The sequence below is a fragment of the Saimiri boliviensis genome, chromosome 16, assembly GCF_048565385.1.
Source record: "Saimiri boliviensis isolate mSaiBol1 chromosome 16, mSaiBol1.pri, whole genome shotgun sequence".
NCBI lineage: Eukaryota > Metazoa > Chordata > Mammalia > Primates > Cebidae > Saimiri > Saimiri boliviensis.
In genome coordinates, this window is record NC_133464.1 from 81,629,652 (window position 1) to 81,645,880 (window position 16,229).

A 16,229-nucleotide genomic window follows, 5' to 3' on the forward strand; every position below is an offset into this window, starting at 1 on the left:
GCAACCTCCGCCTCCTAGGTTCAGGCAATTCTCCTGCCTCAGCCTCCTGAGTAGCTGGGATTACAGGCACGCGCCACCACGCCCAGCTAATTTTTTGTATTTTTAGTAGAGACGGGGTTTCACCATGTTGACCAGGATGGTCTCGATCTCTTGACCTCGTGATCCACCCGCCTTGGCCTCCCAAAGTGCTGGGATTACAGGCTTGAGCCACCGCGCCTGGCACTTTTCTGATTTTTATTACAGTGTCTTTTTTTCCTTTACATTAAAAATTTTGGTTCCTAAGGTTATTAACATAATTCCTTGTTTGCTTTATCCTATGATATAGCTACAATAGTTACAAAATAACAATATCAATAAATGTGGGGTTTTGTTTGTTGGTTTGTTTTTGAGACAGGGCCTTGCTTTGTCACCTAAGATGCATTGCAGGGGTGCGATCTTGGCTCACTGCAACCTCTGTCTCCCAGGTTCAAGCGATTCTCATACCTCAGCCTCTTGAGTAGCCAAATCACAGGCATACGCCATTATATCCAGCTAATTTTTATATTTTTAGTAGAGACGAGGTTTCACCATGTTGACCAAATTGGGTCTTGAACTTCTGATGTCCAGTGATCCACCCTCCTCAGCCTCCCAAAATGCTGGGATTATAGGTGTAAGCCACCATGTCCGGTCAATAGTTTTTTTTGGTGGTGGTTGTTTTTTTTTTTAATGCTTAGACTGTATCTCATTAGGCATGTATGGTAAACATTCTTTGTTTTAAGTCACCTGAAGTAATTCTTTTTTCTGTATTTCCACCATTGAGTTCATATACATTTAGGTTTCGTTTATTTTTGTTTTTAATTTTAGAAATTTCTTTTTTTGTGTGTTAGAAGAGATAGGGTTACAAAGTAATGATTTATAACAACATACTTTTAGAGAAGTCTCACTTTTATCTATCTCTTCTTTATTTTTCCTGTTCTCCTGTAAATAACTATTTTTATTAGCTTTTTATCTTTCCTCATTTTTTTTTTTTTTTGAAAATATAAGCCAATGGTCTATGGACATATATTTGATATCACCCAATCTTATTTTTCTCTGCCTAGCCTTTTTAACTTAATACTGTATATTACATGATCTCACCCCAGAGTAGCAATACGAGAATTGTCCTCATTTCTTTTATAGTTTCATAGTGCTCCCCAGATCTTCATGACTGACTTTTAGGTGTTTTATTAGCTAACTTTTAGAGCCAGTGTTTATTAATGGAAGGGAAAAGGAAGGCAATACATATTTGTCAAACTGTGTGTCATTTACTCTCTGAAGTAGGGTTACTTCCCTCCCCACCAAATACTGGAGTGAAGTAGAGTTCAGTAAGATGTAGTGACATAATCCCAATGATATGGCTAGTAAGAGAGAAATTCATAGTTAAGAATTTGATGTGAACATCATGAATACTGTGACTTGGCATTTCAGTGGTTTTTAGACTGTCTGTCATACCAGCGACTTTTCAATGTAACATTTCAGGGGAGCTTTTTATTTTTTGTTTTTCTGTGTTTTAGTTTGGATGTACCTAATAGAAAACCTTACTTTTGTGATTTCTAAAGAATTTTTGAGAGTTGTATTTTAAAATATATAATATAATGCAGTCAGTGTTACAGTTACAGTAGTAACCAATTGTTATCTTTCTCTGTTCTCTCAGCCATACACCAGGAATTTCTCTCTTGAAAACATGTTGCCCTAAATTTAACAAAACTTTTTTTTTTTCTGTTGCAGTTTGGGAATACTTGCTACTGCAATTCAGTTCTTCAAGCACTTTATTTTTGTCGTCCATTTCGGGAAAAAGTTCTTGCATATAAGAGTCAACCTAGGAAAAAGGAGAGTCTTCTTACATGCTTAGCAGATCTCTTCCATAGCATAGCCACTCAGAAGAAAAAGGTTGGAGTAATACCGCCTAAGAAGTTCATCACAAGATTACGGAAAGAAAATGGTAATTCTACTTCCCACTGTATTAATGACATGCTAGGAAGGTTAAATATAGTGTGCCATAATTCCAGCACTTACTGAGCATCATCTATAGGCCTGATAACATGTTAGCTATTGAAGAAACAAAGATGACACTCCTTTCTTCAAGGAGGCACTTGTTGAGTGAAGGAAATAGTCTCACAGTCATTAATACAAGATACAATTAATGTTTGCATCATGTTATACAGAGATAAAATTCTGTGTGGAAGCAGCAAATGAGAAATCATAATTTTTCTTTTTGCTTACTTGGCTTTTCTGTCAAGAATGAAGGGTATTTTTTTTTTTTTGCATGCTTATGCATTTGTCATTTTCATAATGCTTTCATGTGTGTTAACTCATTGGATCCTTGCAGTAGCCTTAGATAGAGAGCATGTCATTTCCTCCATTTTAGCTGTGAAAATCAGAAGCTAAAAAAGGCTTGCCAGGAGCCACGCTCCAGGGAAAGAGCCAGAAAAGACCTTCTGGCTTAGAGTAGATAAGTTTAATTCTCCGTCCTCTTTTAAAAATAGTTACTGAGTAAGCCCCACCTCCCTTTTCTCTTTTGAAATATTGTTTATTTAATTTTCACATGCCAATAAGTTAGGCATTATCACCCTCTGAGATAACTGAGGCTCAGAGAGGTTAATTTGCCCAAGATCTCACAGAGTTAGTAAGTGGTGGAGCTGGTATACAAACTTACTTCTCTCTGATACATAAGCCCAGTGTTCTATCTAATATGGTACACTGCCTCAAAAATTCAAATGGAAATTAGGTAACATGTAGAATTCTGACTTTTGTTTGATGTAGGCACTTCAGTCATTGTAGAAACAAAATTGAATGGCATTTTTAGTTTGATTTGTTACCTATTAAATAGACGCTCACAAACAGGATTAGAGAAGTCTTTAAGATTGATTATTAAATGCCCTAATATGTAATCCTGTCCTTAAATTAGTCTGTTGACACTGTGTATTATCATGTGAATTGAGGTAAGCCTGCATTGTATCTAGTTCCCTAAAATATAAGATGACCCAGAAATAGGCTATAGGCTATTATTCTTGAATTTGATACACGTGTTGAAGATTTCATTTTCCCCACATAAACATGTAGAATAATTGATTAGTTGCTCACAGATCACTTCTTGTTTCCCCTAATGAAAGGTAAACATATATACTTTCTTTGACTATAGATCTGTATATATTGTGTTTTTAGAAAATAAAATATAACCTATTAGAATGTGGATTGAGCCATTAAGTCTTCTTTCTTTTTGTTTGTGTCTGTACGAAACTTTAAAAGTTTTGTCCTGGTAAAAAATTAATGTACTTGGTAATTAAACACAGCACCCTTTCTCAGTGACTTTATTAGTATCTTTAAAATGTTCATTGGCTGGGCATGGTGGCTCTCACCTATAATCCCAGAGCTCAAGAGTCTGAGACTAGCCTCGGCAGCTAAGCAAGACCTTGTCTCTACAAAAAATTTTAAAAATTAGTCAGATGTGTTGGTTCATGTTTATAGTCCCAGCTTCTTGGAAGGCTGAGGCGGGAAGATTGCTTGAACTCAGGAGGTCGAAGCTGGTCCTGATTGTGCCACTCTCCAGCTTGGGAAACAGAGCGAGACCCTGTCTCTTAAAAAAAAAAAAAGTTCAAAAGTATGCAGCTCATGCAGAGCATACATTATTTCCCTTTTTATTTAATAGTACATTTATCTTGGCTTTATTAACCTATCACATGTGTTCTTTAAGTATACAATGATTTATTTATTAATTTTTAGTTAGGTTGACTCTCATGCTGAATAGATGTAAAATACAGTTACGTACTTACGACTTTATATGTTTGCTTGTCAAACCTGGGGCATTTTTACAGTGTTTGCTATTTTTTCCAGATGGGCTTTTTTTTTTTCCTTCTTTTCTCTCTCTCTCTCTCTCTCTTTTTTTTTTTTTTTTTTGGTAGAGACTGGATCTCATTATTGTTGCTCAGGCTGGTCTCGAACTCCTGGCCTGAAATGATCCTCCTGTCTCAGCCTCTCAAAGTGTTAGATTATAGGCATGAGCACTGTGCCTGCCCTTATTATTATTTATTATTTTTTAAAATAGTTCAGTAGTTTTTTTTTTTATTTAGGCAGATTGAATTGGTAACACAATAGAGTTCTTAAGTACTTCTTTGAAAGAGACTGAGTCCAGAATAAATATTTATTCCAAGCCCATCTTCTCATAAGTTTTGCTTCATTTTTCTAAACTTCAGAAATAATGCCTAATAGAAAAGCCATTTTTTTAATAGAAAAGCATTGTTATTATTTGATGTTGCTTACATTTGCAAATATGTTTTGAAATAGGTTTTTGGCTTTTGAATTTTCCCTTGAGGATTGTGTAGAGAAGAATATACAAATCAAAGAGGATTTAATATATTATTCATTGCCTATCTTTCCTTCTGAGATTTTGATTGTTTTAAATCTTTGTATGTTACTCATTTCAGTATTTCCATGAACTTTCACTGTTAGCTGGTTCTTACTAAATTAATTTCCTTCTATACTATGTTAAAAACTTTTATTCTCAATAGATACTAGCCCCATATTGTTTTAACCACCATTGCTTTATGTTACTAATCTTTTTGATGTCCCTGGAAAGAACTGATTTTAATTTCTATTTATTAACAAATTTTTGTTTTTACAATTTTAACTTATGTTACCTAATCATAGCATAAGAGGACTGTTGGCACAGTGCTCCTACATAGAGTACAGCAACACTGGCTCCATGCATGCTGCCTGCTGTTTGGGATGGATGCTAGCTGAGTGTTTGAGTAGACTAATTATGACAGATATATTTCCTTTTGTGTGCCAGACACTGTCTAGGAACTGATGATACAGAAATATGCCTTCTAGTACCTGACACCCTCATGGGGAAGCAGACAGCCATCAGTTGTGTGATGTAATATGTCACTGCCACGATAAAAAGAAGACTGAGAAAGGGGACAGAGGATGAGGGAGTTGCTAGTTCATATGTCAGTGGTTGGATCAGAAATTTGAAGAGAAAAATACATCATTTGAAGTTCTGAGGCAAAAATGTTACCATCAGTAAGGAGAAAGTGCAGGTTGCCTGAGTGCTTGAGGGAGGGCAAGCAAATTAGCATGGCAAGAGTGGAATAAGATGAAGATAAAGTCAGAGAGGAGAGTCGGGGCCTAAAGCGTGGGTTTTATTTGGAAAGCCATGAGAGGGTTCTGAGTAGGTGGACGATATGTTCTGATTTGCATGAGAAGACCCTCTGGCTGCCGGGTGGGCACAGGCGGCATGAGAGTTGAGGCAGGAGATCAGCCTGGAGGCTGTTGCAGTACCCAGGTAGGAAATGGAGTCATCTCTTTACAGATGTGCAGGTACTGCCTCTGGGTTGTCTGCTGTTTTGGAAGAAATACGACATAGGTTGGTGATCTGATTGTGTTAGGTAGAGTTGACCCTCAGCTAGACTGTTGGAGGTCATTTAAGGTGGGCCTGAGGGTCATACCAGCTGGCATCTGAAGCCGTGAGCTCTGATTCACTGAATCTTAGCAGTATCAGTCATTTAAGTTATTGTCTGGGGGTAAGTCTGTCATCATCTTAGCCGTTTCAATCCCTGTTGTCCATCCATCCATTCATTCATTCATTAAAAATGGGAAATACATCTCATTATGTGGCAAGCACTATTGTTAGTCCTGGAGATACAGCAGGGAATGAGATAGATAGGGTCCTTGTTCTTAAGGAACCTGCATGTACATAGCAGTGTTTCATGTGCCGTGGAGAGATACAAAAAACAGATAAATTTAAGTCTTGGTCTCCCTCAAGTGAGGACATTTTAGTTGTCCACAGATAATACCTATTAAATATATTTGAGTAAATGATTTCTTATATTCATTTCAAACAATTATTTTTCTCCAAAAGAGCATAAATGGTATTTTGTGTAATGAGAGCTATAGCTATTTCTAAATTATGAGGAGAACATAACCTATTTTTAAGCAGTGATTTTGTTTTTCATTTTTTTTTTGCATTAATGTTGCAGCTATATCAGGACAATAGTAGTTTATAATCATACATTTATTTAATAATGAAATTGTCTGTCTCTCCCACTAGACTGTCAGTTCCATGATGGAGGGAACCCATTTGTTTTTGCTCACCATTGTATTCCCAGCACATAATCCAGTTCCTGGCACATAGTAGGTGCTTACTCAATATTTATTGAATGAGTGAATGAATGAATGAAATTGTTTAATTTCCAAAGCAAGTTTGAAGTCTACCTTTTCCATTATGCTACTTAGCAAAAAAGAAAGCAAACCATAAGAAAACCAGGGTTTTAAAACCTATAGTCTACAGCCATACCACCCTGAACACGCCCGATCTTGTCTGATCTCGGAAGCTAAGCAGGTTTGGGCCTGGTTAGTACTTGGATGGGAGACCACCTGGGAATACTGGGTGCTGTAGGCTATAAAAAATTTAAAAAATTAAAAATAAATACAGTACAGTTCACAGGGATTGTCCTGAGGTCACTCATCAGTGTTATTTTGCTTTTTATGCAGTCCTGGTTGTTGTTTTTAAAACTATAGTGGCTGCTTTCAGGTACAGCAAGATTCTGGCATATTTAATATACTCTGGAAAATGGACAATAAATAATTTTAGAAATATTTCAACAAAAGTTTAAAGATTATTTTTTTGTTTACTTTGCATCTTATTTCCAGAGCATGCAAGTCAGTTGAGGGGTTTTTGTGAATATGAAATCATTGCTCTATGTTAAAAGAGCATCCAAAAAAAGATGTGAATTTTTAAAAAGCAAAAACATTTGCACATTTTTGCTTAGAAAGTAATTATTTTGAAAAAACATGTATATGCTAAAATAATTTTTTTCCCCACAGGGAAAAATTAGACCACTTCAGATTGTGGCACCAAGCCAGTATGTAGGTAGCCACTGTGGTGACTTAATCATCTCCAACCTTAACTAGGTCTTTAACAGTGCCTATAACATTTTTTTACTAGTCCTCTCTGGTTATCCTTTTTAGATTCCTCTAGGACTTTTCCAGTTGGTTTCTACTTTTCTTAAGCCCCTCAACTCAACTTTAGCCTAATTATTTTCCACTCCTTGACATAGTGGATCTGTTTGTGGTGGGTGTTTCCATGTTTGTGACCTGGAAATGGGTGGATGAGTGAGAGATAAAGGTTCTTGAATTGTAAGGGATTGAGGCGCATACACGTCAGGAAGCTGCTTAGACACTGAGGTGTCAGAGTTGGTGCAGGTGGCATAGTGGAGAGAGAAACTGTGAATCAAGCCATCAGTGGGTGAGGAGGAGGCTGGGAGATGGCCTTAGAGAGAGGAGGGTTGAGGGTCATAGTATGGCCGGATCTTTGGCACTTTTGTGGTTGAAAGCAAGTAGCAGCAGGGAACTAGAAAATGCCAAAGGTTGATAAGATGGGGGAAAACAGAATGCAAGACCTTGAAGGAGCAACAAAGAAAATCCCAGGACGAGAAAGGAGATATAAGGTACAATAAGCAAATGAGAGTAGTAGATGATAGGAGATTGCAGTTGAGAAGTGAAGTGTTTATTATTTTCAGGGATGGAGGATTATTGCATTGAGGGGCAAGGTTAGATAATTTACTTCAGTTAGCTCAGCTGTGGGCTAGACTTTTCCAGCTGGCAGAGCCATGTGAGGTTCTATGCACGACTTGGCCTGGCCTCAGAGGGATGGAGTGGACTGCTGAGGTTTGTGAATTGCAAGCTGTCTCAGTGTTGGGGGAGGCTGCAGAGACTTCTGCTCTGAGCAGGGAGAAGGGAATGGGGTTGGAGTGCTTTAGATCTGCTGTCTCTTGTGGACAAAAACCCACACAGTGTACCAAATTCAAGATCAGTTAGTTGTTAAGTCCAGGTAGGCTAATACTGAACTCTTAGAACTCATGACTTTTCTTGTTCTTAAATATAACATGGGGAGTTTGCTAAAGGCTAATGGGTCCCTAAGGCTAAACTTATAGTAGAGAAACGAAGTGGCTTCAGTTGCATTCTTAATATTATTGTGCTTGATTTGAGACCCAAATTTGTGGAATGGATTTGGATATGTGAAAATAACTAAATGATGAACATGAAAAATGTATTGTGAATTTTACCATATAATGCAAGAGGTGTCAGGGAAAATTCTTAGGGAGCGATTCAGGGTCTCTGAATTAAACTTGTCTATTTGCAGTGTGAAACTGAAGGAAAGGAGACTTAGTGGGTTAAGTGAAGGGAGCTGATATGAACTAAGTAGATTTAAATGGAAATGGAACAGACTAGACATATGCAGGAAATGAACTTTAAAAATTGAAAAGGCTTGGGAAGTAATTGGATATAAATAATATGCAACAGGCAGGCAGATTGCTTGTGCCTAGGAGTTGGAGATCAGCCTGGGCAACATAGTGAGACCCCCATCTCTTAAAAAATAAGAGAATGTGTAACAGGCAGTGATAGGGAGCAAGGCAGTAGAGTTTTTGTATGGAAAGTTGTATTTTAAGTATACAATAATACATGCATACATTCTTATAATTTCAGTACCAAACAAACCTAGAAGTTTCCCTGAGTGCTATGCTTCTCCCCTGCTCCTCAGTCTCATCTTCCTTTGAAATAAGCTGATCCGACCAAACCTTTTCTATGCATTTAAATATATATGTACAAATAGGAAGCCAGAGTTACATTTTATGGGGACTTAATGGTGGTGGTTTCTTTTTCTTTTTTTGAGACAGAGTCATACTCTATCGCCCAGGCTGGAGTACAGTGACGTGATCTTGGCTCACTGCAACCTCCACCTCCCGGGCTCAAGTGATTCTTGTGCCTCAGGCTCCCAAGTAGCTGGGATTATAGGTGCCTGCCACCAGGCCTGGCTAATTTTTGTATTTTTAGTAGAGATGGGGTTTCACCATGTTGGCCAGTCTGGTCTCAAACTCCTGACCTCAAGTGGTCTGCCTGCCTCAGACTCCCAAAGTGCTGGGGTTACAGATGTGAGCCAGTGCTCCCAGCCGGATGCTTTTCATGAGTGGGATCCATGCATGTTCAGCATCCTTGCTTTGCTTCCTGTCTTGGAAGTTTTGCCATGTTAATTCATATGGAGCTGCTTCCATTTTAACCGTTGCCCAGCATTCCCTAACAAAATTATAGCATAATTTAAATAAATCATTCTTCTGTTGATAAACATTTAGGATATTTTCAGACTTCTGCTGTTATAAATAAGCAGCCAGATTTATGCTTGTTTCAGTACATGCACAGATACTTAACCTGGCATCGCTACCTGGGAGAACTAGATTGCATTATTTTAAATGTGTTACCAAAATTGCCTTTACAACATACCGTAACAGTTTAAACCCCCAACAGCAGTGGTTGAGAATGTCCATTTCTCCACACTCAAGCTAACACTGGATGGACGCTAAGTCAATTTTTATTTTGCCAAAGTGATGGGCAAAATGATATTTTGTCATTGTTTTAATTTTTATTTCCCAGTCACTTGTCATGTATTACTTAGGCATTTGTGTTTCTAGTGTGAATTGTCTGTTATTTTCCTTTGCCAGTTTTTTAAATTGGTTTTTTCTTTTCTTGTTTTGTAAGGGTTTTTTTTTTTTTTTTTAGTATTCTGTATATTAATCCTTTAATAGTCTAGGTATTAGCATGCAAATAATTCTCCTTGTATGTCACTTGTCTTCCTTTATGTTGACTTTGCCATACAGAAGTTCTTAATTTTTATGTAGTCAGTCTTTGATGTGTTCTGTATTCTATTCAGTAGCAACAACAATAATATAGGTTGAGCATCCCTAATCTAAAAATCTGAAACTTTTTGAGCTGCATGATGCCACTGTGTGGCTGACTTAGTAACATCTTTACTTTCTGATAGTTCAGTGTACACAAATTTAGTTTCCTGTACTAAATATTTAAAAATATAAAGTCACCTCCAGGCTACAAGCTGTATATGAAACAAATTTCATGTTTGGACTTGAGTCCCACCCGCAAAATATCTTGTTATGTGTATACAAGTATTCCCAAATCTGAAGCAGTCTAAAGTCCCAAACAGTGCTGGTCCCAAGCATTTTGGATAAAGGATACTCAGCCTGTGGTAATATTGCCAATATTATTATTGTGGTTGCTGTTGAACAGAATACAAAACCTACTGTTGTGTTCTGAGCACTTTTGATTTTCCTACCAGCCTCGTGAGGTGTAGGTACTGCTGTGAGCCTCATTTTTCAGATGAGGAACTATGGTACAGGGAGGTTGAATAAGTTGCGTATGCCACACGTGCAGTTAGAAGTAGAACCATAGCACCAACCCAGACAGCCTTGCTCTAGCAGCTGTGCCCCCCATAAATAGCTTCACTCGTTCCCTTTCTATTTTTACAATAACTTTGCAAAGAAAGATGGTATTTGTTTTTGTTTTGTTTTGTTTTGCTTTGTTTTTTTTGAGATGGAGTTTTGGTCTCAACCAGACTGGAGTGCAATGGCGCCATCTTGGCTCACTGCAACCTCTACCTCCCGGGTTTAAGTGATTCTCCTGCCTCAGTCTCCCAAGTAGCTAGGATTACAGGCATGCACCACCACGCCCGGTGAAATTTTTGTATTTAGTAGAGAGGGTTTAACCATCATGGCCAGGCTGTTCTCCAACTCTTTACCTCAGGTGATCCACCTGCCTCGGCTTCCCAAAGTGCTGGGATTACAGGCATGAGCCACTGCACCTGGCCTGTTTTTCTTTTTTTTTTTCTTCCCATGGCATTGGACATTTTCTGATGTTTCTTAGCTTTTTGATTGTTTTTTCTTCTTATAAATTGTTGATTGCAAGTCCATTGCCCACTTTGGTTTTTTTATATGAGATTTTCTTTTATATGTTATAATGTTAGTAATTTTCAGGTTTCACTTTTTTTAACCTTTTAAAAGATTTCTAATACACAGAACTTAATTTTATATCTGTATCTCTTCTAAAATGTAATTGTTAATTGCTTTTATTTTAGACTTTCCCTGAATTTTTTTCTAAATTTGTATGCATTCATTTTTAAAATGTAAAATCTTTCTGGAATTTATTAAATGTACATTGAGGATCTAAAAATAAAATTTCCTAAATAGGTTATTTTTCTCAATGCATTTTATTGAATAATTCATGTATGTTCTCATGTGTGGGCTCACACTGGGTATTACTTTGTGTGTGGCATGGTGGAGTCAGGCTGCCAAGTTTGAATCCTGGGTCGCCATTTCTTGGCAGTGTGACTTTACCCTCTCTGGTCCCATTTCCATGTTTAAAAATAAAGTTAATAACAATATTACATGGGTGTTGAGGATCAAATGAGATGCTATCTCTAAAGTCTTTACTGTTCTGTGGTAGAGTTGCACATTGCCAAGCACAGGGTAAAGCACTTGATGTTAGCACCACCAATATTTCCATTACATTTACTCATTTGTATAACTGCAGAGAATGTTTCATGGAATTATAAAATCTCACATTTGGAAGGGACTTGAGATTATCCAGATTACATAGATAATTCTTGATAACATGATTCTTAACCTGACTCTATATCAGAGTTAGTTGGAGGAGCTTTGAAAAGCCCCACATTCTGGCCTCACGAGCCCTTACCAAACAAATCAGAATCTCTGGGATGTGTGGTTCAATAATTTATTTTTGATAAACTTTGTGGTTCTTAAGCAGTTGGCCTGGCATTGGCAAATGGTTGTCCAACTTCTTTAAAGCTTGCCATGTTGAAATACTTGCGAAACAATATGTTAGGTAAATTAATAAGCAATTCTTCTTAAATTCTCAGTATCTGTTATGCTGATACATGAGGATAGGTTTTGCCCTTTTCTCATGGATCAATTAGTAGTATTTTTAAACAAGATTTTAATTAATTTTACATTTATTTTCCCCAAATTTAGATGAAAGTTTTAGATGTGAAAGTTTAATTATTTTTTACACCTTACAAAAACATTGTGCATTTATATTTTAGTTCTGATCCAATACTAGATATTCTTTTATAAATTGGTTTTTCATGAAGTTAGATATTCTGAAATAATTCTCTAATATTATGTTTTTATTTTTAGAGCTTTTTGACAACTACATGCAACAAGATGCCCATGAATTCTTAAATTACCTACTAAACACAATTGCTGATATTTTACAAGAAGAGAGAAAGCAGGAAAAACAAAATGGTCGCTTACCTAATGGTAATATTGATAATGAAAATAATAACAGCACACCAGACCCAACGTGGGTTCATGAGATTTTTCAGGGAACATTAACTAATGAAACCAGATGTCTTACTTGTGAAACTGTAAGTATATCATACAATTTTGTGTAGAAAAAAATTGAATCATTACATTAAAGGTTATTCTTTGTGGAAGAGAGGATGGAAGATGAACTCGAAAGTTATAATTCTTAAATATAGGAGTTAAAGATACATTTTTTAGTTGAAAGGAATCTGTCTGTACTCTTAATGTAATACTGCTTATTTACAATGAATACCTGAGGTGATAGAAAGATACTTACTGTAGATTGAACTGTTTGATTTTCTTTCGGTTTAGGAGACCATAGAACCATGTTTTAGAAATTATGTCTTAGGACATAATCTCATAGGATTATACAGATCAGGGAGGTATATTAATTTGTTTTTCCTTTTTCTACGATTACCTTCAGTGTCCATTGTTGGAATAAAAACTAAAGCATGTAGTGTACCCTCAATGAGGGGAAAATATTTCATTTGCTGGACACTTTGTAAGGATGAAGCTGGAAAATTTTTACATTCAGGCTGGAGTGCAGTGGCCAATCTCAGCTCACTGTAGCCTCTACTTCCTGCGCTCAAGCAGTCCTCCCATCTCAGCCTCATGAGTAGCCACCAGCATGTGACATCACACCTGGCTTATTTTTAAATTTTTATTTTTTTAGAGACAAGGGTCTTACCGTGTTGCTCAGCCTGGTCTTGAACGCCTGGGCTCAAGCAATCTTTCCACCTTGGCCTCTCAAACTGCTGGGATTACAGATGTGAGCCATTGTGCCTGGCCAGTAATATTCTTTATAGCATTTTCCCCATTCAGTACAGGATCCAGTTTAGGTGGACATTGCATTTAGTTGTTTCTTTAGCCTTTTTTAACCTGAAACATTTCCAGAGTCTTTTATTTTTTGTCGTTATAACAGTTAGGTTTTTTAAGAATATGCCTCCCCCACCTTTTTAAAATCAGATGTTCTCATATTTCATTTCTCTGATGTTTCTTCCTGATTAGATGCAGGTCATACATTCATGGCTGGAATAATACATCGTTTGTGTTATATTCTTCTCGGGGTATCACATCTGTAGGCACTCAGTATCCATCTGCCTCTCGTTGGTGAAAATAATTTTTGATCACCCAGTCAAGGTGGTGGTGTTCCTCCACTTGATTTAATTTGGACACAGGTTCTTGCTCTGTTGCCTAGGCTTTAGTGCAGTGACACTGTCATAGATCATTATAGCCTCAAACTCCTTGGCTGAAGTGATCCTCCTGCCTCAGCCGTCTGAGTAACTAGGACTACAGTGCATGTCATCACCCCTAGCTAGTTTTTAAACTTTTTGTAGAGACAGGATCTTGCTGTCTTGCCCAGGCTTGAACTCCTGGCCTCAAGCAACCCACCTGCCTCAGCCTTCCAAAGTGTTGGGATTACAGGCATGATCCACCGTGCTGGGCCAGTTTCTCCACTTTATGATGACTTTTTTTTAAATCTCTTTGCAATTAGTAGGCAATCTGGGGGGAGACATAAATACCTCCCTCCTCATCAAAACCTTGCCCAAGATTTAGCATGCATTTATGATCTCGTCTTTACCATGAAAGTTCCGCTGCTAGGGTTTAATAACATTGGAAAAGAGGGTCTGTAAGCAAGAAAGCTGAGAGTCCTATAAAGCCTCCATAGTTTTGCCTTTTCCAGAATATTGTGTAGTTGAGATCATATAGTATGCAGCCTGTTTGGATTGGCTTCTTCCACTTAGCAATATACATTTAAGGTTCCTCCATGTCTTTTATGGCTTGGTACCTCATTTCCTTTATTTTTGACTGAATAACATTCTAATATATGGATGTGCTGCAGTTTTAAAAATTCATTTACTTACTGAAGGACATCTTGGTTGCTTCCAAGTTTTGCCAATTGTGAATAAAGCTGCTATAAACATTTGTGTGCAGGTTTTTGTGTGGATGTGAATTTTTACTTCGTGTAAATATCAAGGAGCATGATTACTGGATTGGTTGGTAAGAGTATATTTAGTTTTGTAAGAAGCCACCATTCTGTCTTCCACAGTGGCTGTACCATTTTTCCTTCTAACCAGCAGTGAGTGAGAGTTCTTGTTTCTCCACATCCTTGCTGACATTTGGTTTTGTCAGTGTTTTGGATTTTGGTGATTCTAAGAAGTGTGTAGTGGTATCTCATGTTAATTTGCAAGTCTTTAATGACATATGATGTCGATCATCTTTTTGTCTGGTTATTTATCATCTACTTATCTCTATATATCTTTAATGATATGTCTAGATCTTTTATCCATTTTTTAATCAGGCTGTTTGTTTTTTCTTTGAGTATTGCTGAATTTTAAGTGGCTTTTTTGGGGTATAATTTTGGATACTAGTTCTTTATCAGGTAAGTCTTTTATATTTTATCCCAGTCTGTAACTTGTTTTTCATTCTTTTAACGCTGTTTTTGGCAGAGCAGTGGTTGTTTTTTTGTTTTTTTTTTTTTTCCCCGAGGTGGAGTTTCACTCTTGTTGCCCGGGCTGGAATGCAGTAACACATTCTCAGCTTATTGCAGTCTCCGCCTCCTGAGTTCAAGCAATTCTCTTGCCTAAGCCTCCCAGGTAGCTGGGATTACAGGCATGACCACCATACCTGGCTAATTTTGTATTTTTAGTAGAGAGAGGATTTTTCCATGTTGGTCAGGCTGGTCTCGAACTCCTGACCTCAGGTGATTCTCCTGCCTTGAGCTCCCAAAGTGCTGGGATTACAGGTGTGAGCCACTGTGCCCAGCCAGCAGAGAAGTTTTTAGTTTTTTAAGTATTAGTTTTTAATTTTAATGAAGTCCAACTTTTTCTTTCATGCATTGTACTTTTGGTATTGCATCTAAAAAGTCATCAATAAACTAAATGTTTCTTAGAATTTCTCCTATGTTACTTTCTAGGAATTATATTGTTTTTCATTTTTTTTATTTAGGTCTATGATCTTTTTTAAGTTAATTTCTGTATAAGATATTATAAGGTTTGTTCTGAATTAATTTTTTTGCATGTGGATATTCAGCTGCTCCAGCATCATTTGTTGAAAAGACGATTCTTTCTCCATTGAATTGCCTTTGCTCCTTTGTCAAATATGAGTTGACTCTATTTGTATGAGTGTCTTTCTAGGCACTCTCTTCTGTCTTGATGGTCTGTGTATCTCTTCTTTCCCCACTACCACACTGTCTTGATTACCGTAGGTTTAGAGTAAATCTTCAAGTCAGGTAATGTCAGTCCTCTGACTTTGTTCTTCTCCTTCAATATTTTGTTGGCTATTCTGGGTCTTTTGCCTTTCCATGTAAACTTCAGAATCAAGTTTATCAATATTCACAAAGTAACTTGCTGGGATTTTAAGGATTTTGCTGAACCTATAGATAAAGTTGGAACAAAATGATATCTTGACAAAATTGAGTCTTCTTATCCAAGTACATGCCCTGTCTCCCCTTATTTACTACTTCCTTGATGTCTTAAATTGGAGTTTGGCAGTTCTTTCTTGTATCAGTGCCATGCATGTTTTGTTAGATTTATATTTAAGTATTCATTTTTGGGGGTGCTAAGCACCAACTATGCTGGGTAAAAGAAGGTAGAAGATGAATAAGACATAAGCCTATGATCTCAAGATATTCATGGGTAATGAAGACTGGCGAGCCAGTGTTCAGGTGATTCCAGTACAGTGTGTTATTGTATGTATATGCACAGGACACCATGCCAGACAGAGATTGGTAGACCTAATCCAAGTGGGAGTGAGAAGGATTTGGGCAGGTGAGAGATGGGCTTCCTGGAGGAGCTCATGCTTGTATTTTAGAAATACAATTGGTCATGTCTCAGGTGGTAGGAAGCTGGTGTCTGTAATACCCTTTTCTGGTGTTCTCTATGAGGGTCCCTTCTCAGTCTCATTCCTTGGCTTCTCTTTTTCCATTCTTTAAATGTGGTTGTTCCCCAGGGTTTCACTGTCAGTTGCTTCTCACTCTGCATTGGGAGGATCATGTTCCATTTTATTATTACATGTGCTGATAAGTCTCAAGTCCTGATCTCC

The 16,229-nt window shown here is 37.3% G+C and overlaps 1 protein-coding gene and 1 non-coding gene across 2 annotated transcripts in view; both read left to right on the forward strand.

Moving 5' to 3' along the window:
• USP12 (ubiquitin specific peptidase 12) overlaps window positions 1-16,229 on the forward strand; it is a 104,864-nt gene that overhangs the window by 61,437 nt on the left and 27,198 nt on the right. Inside the window, exons 3-4 of the mRNA XM_039473350.2 lie at window positions 1,747-1,960; window positions 12,018-12,247. Coding sequence (XP_039329284.1) covers window positions 1,747-1,960; window positions 12,018-12,247 — 444 coding nt within the window. The remainder of the gene's footprint in view (window positions 1-1,746; window positions 1,961-12,017; window positions 12,248-16,229) is intronic.
• On the forward strand, window positions 6,300-6,418 carry LOC120365775 (5S ribosomal RNA). Its single transcript, XR_005580628.1, has one exon. It is a non-coding gene; the product is annotated as a 5S ribosomal RNA (ribosomal RNA).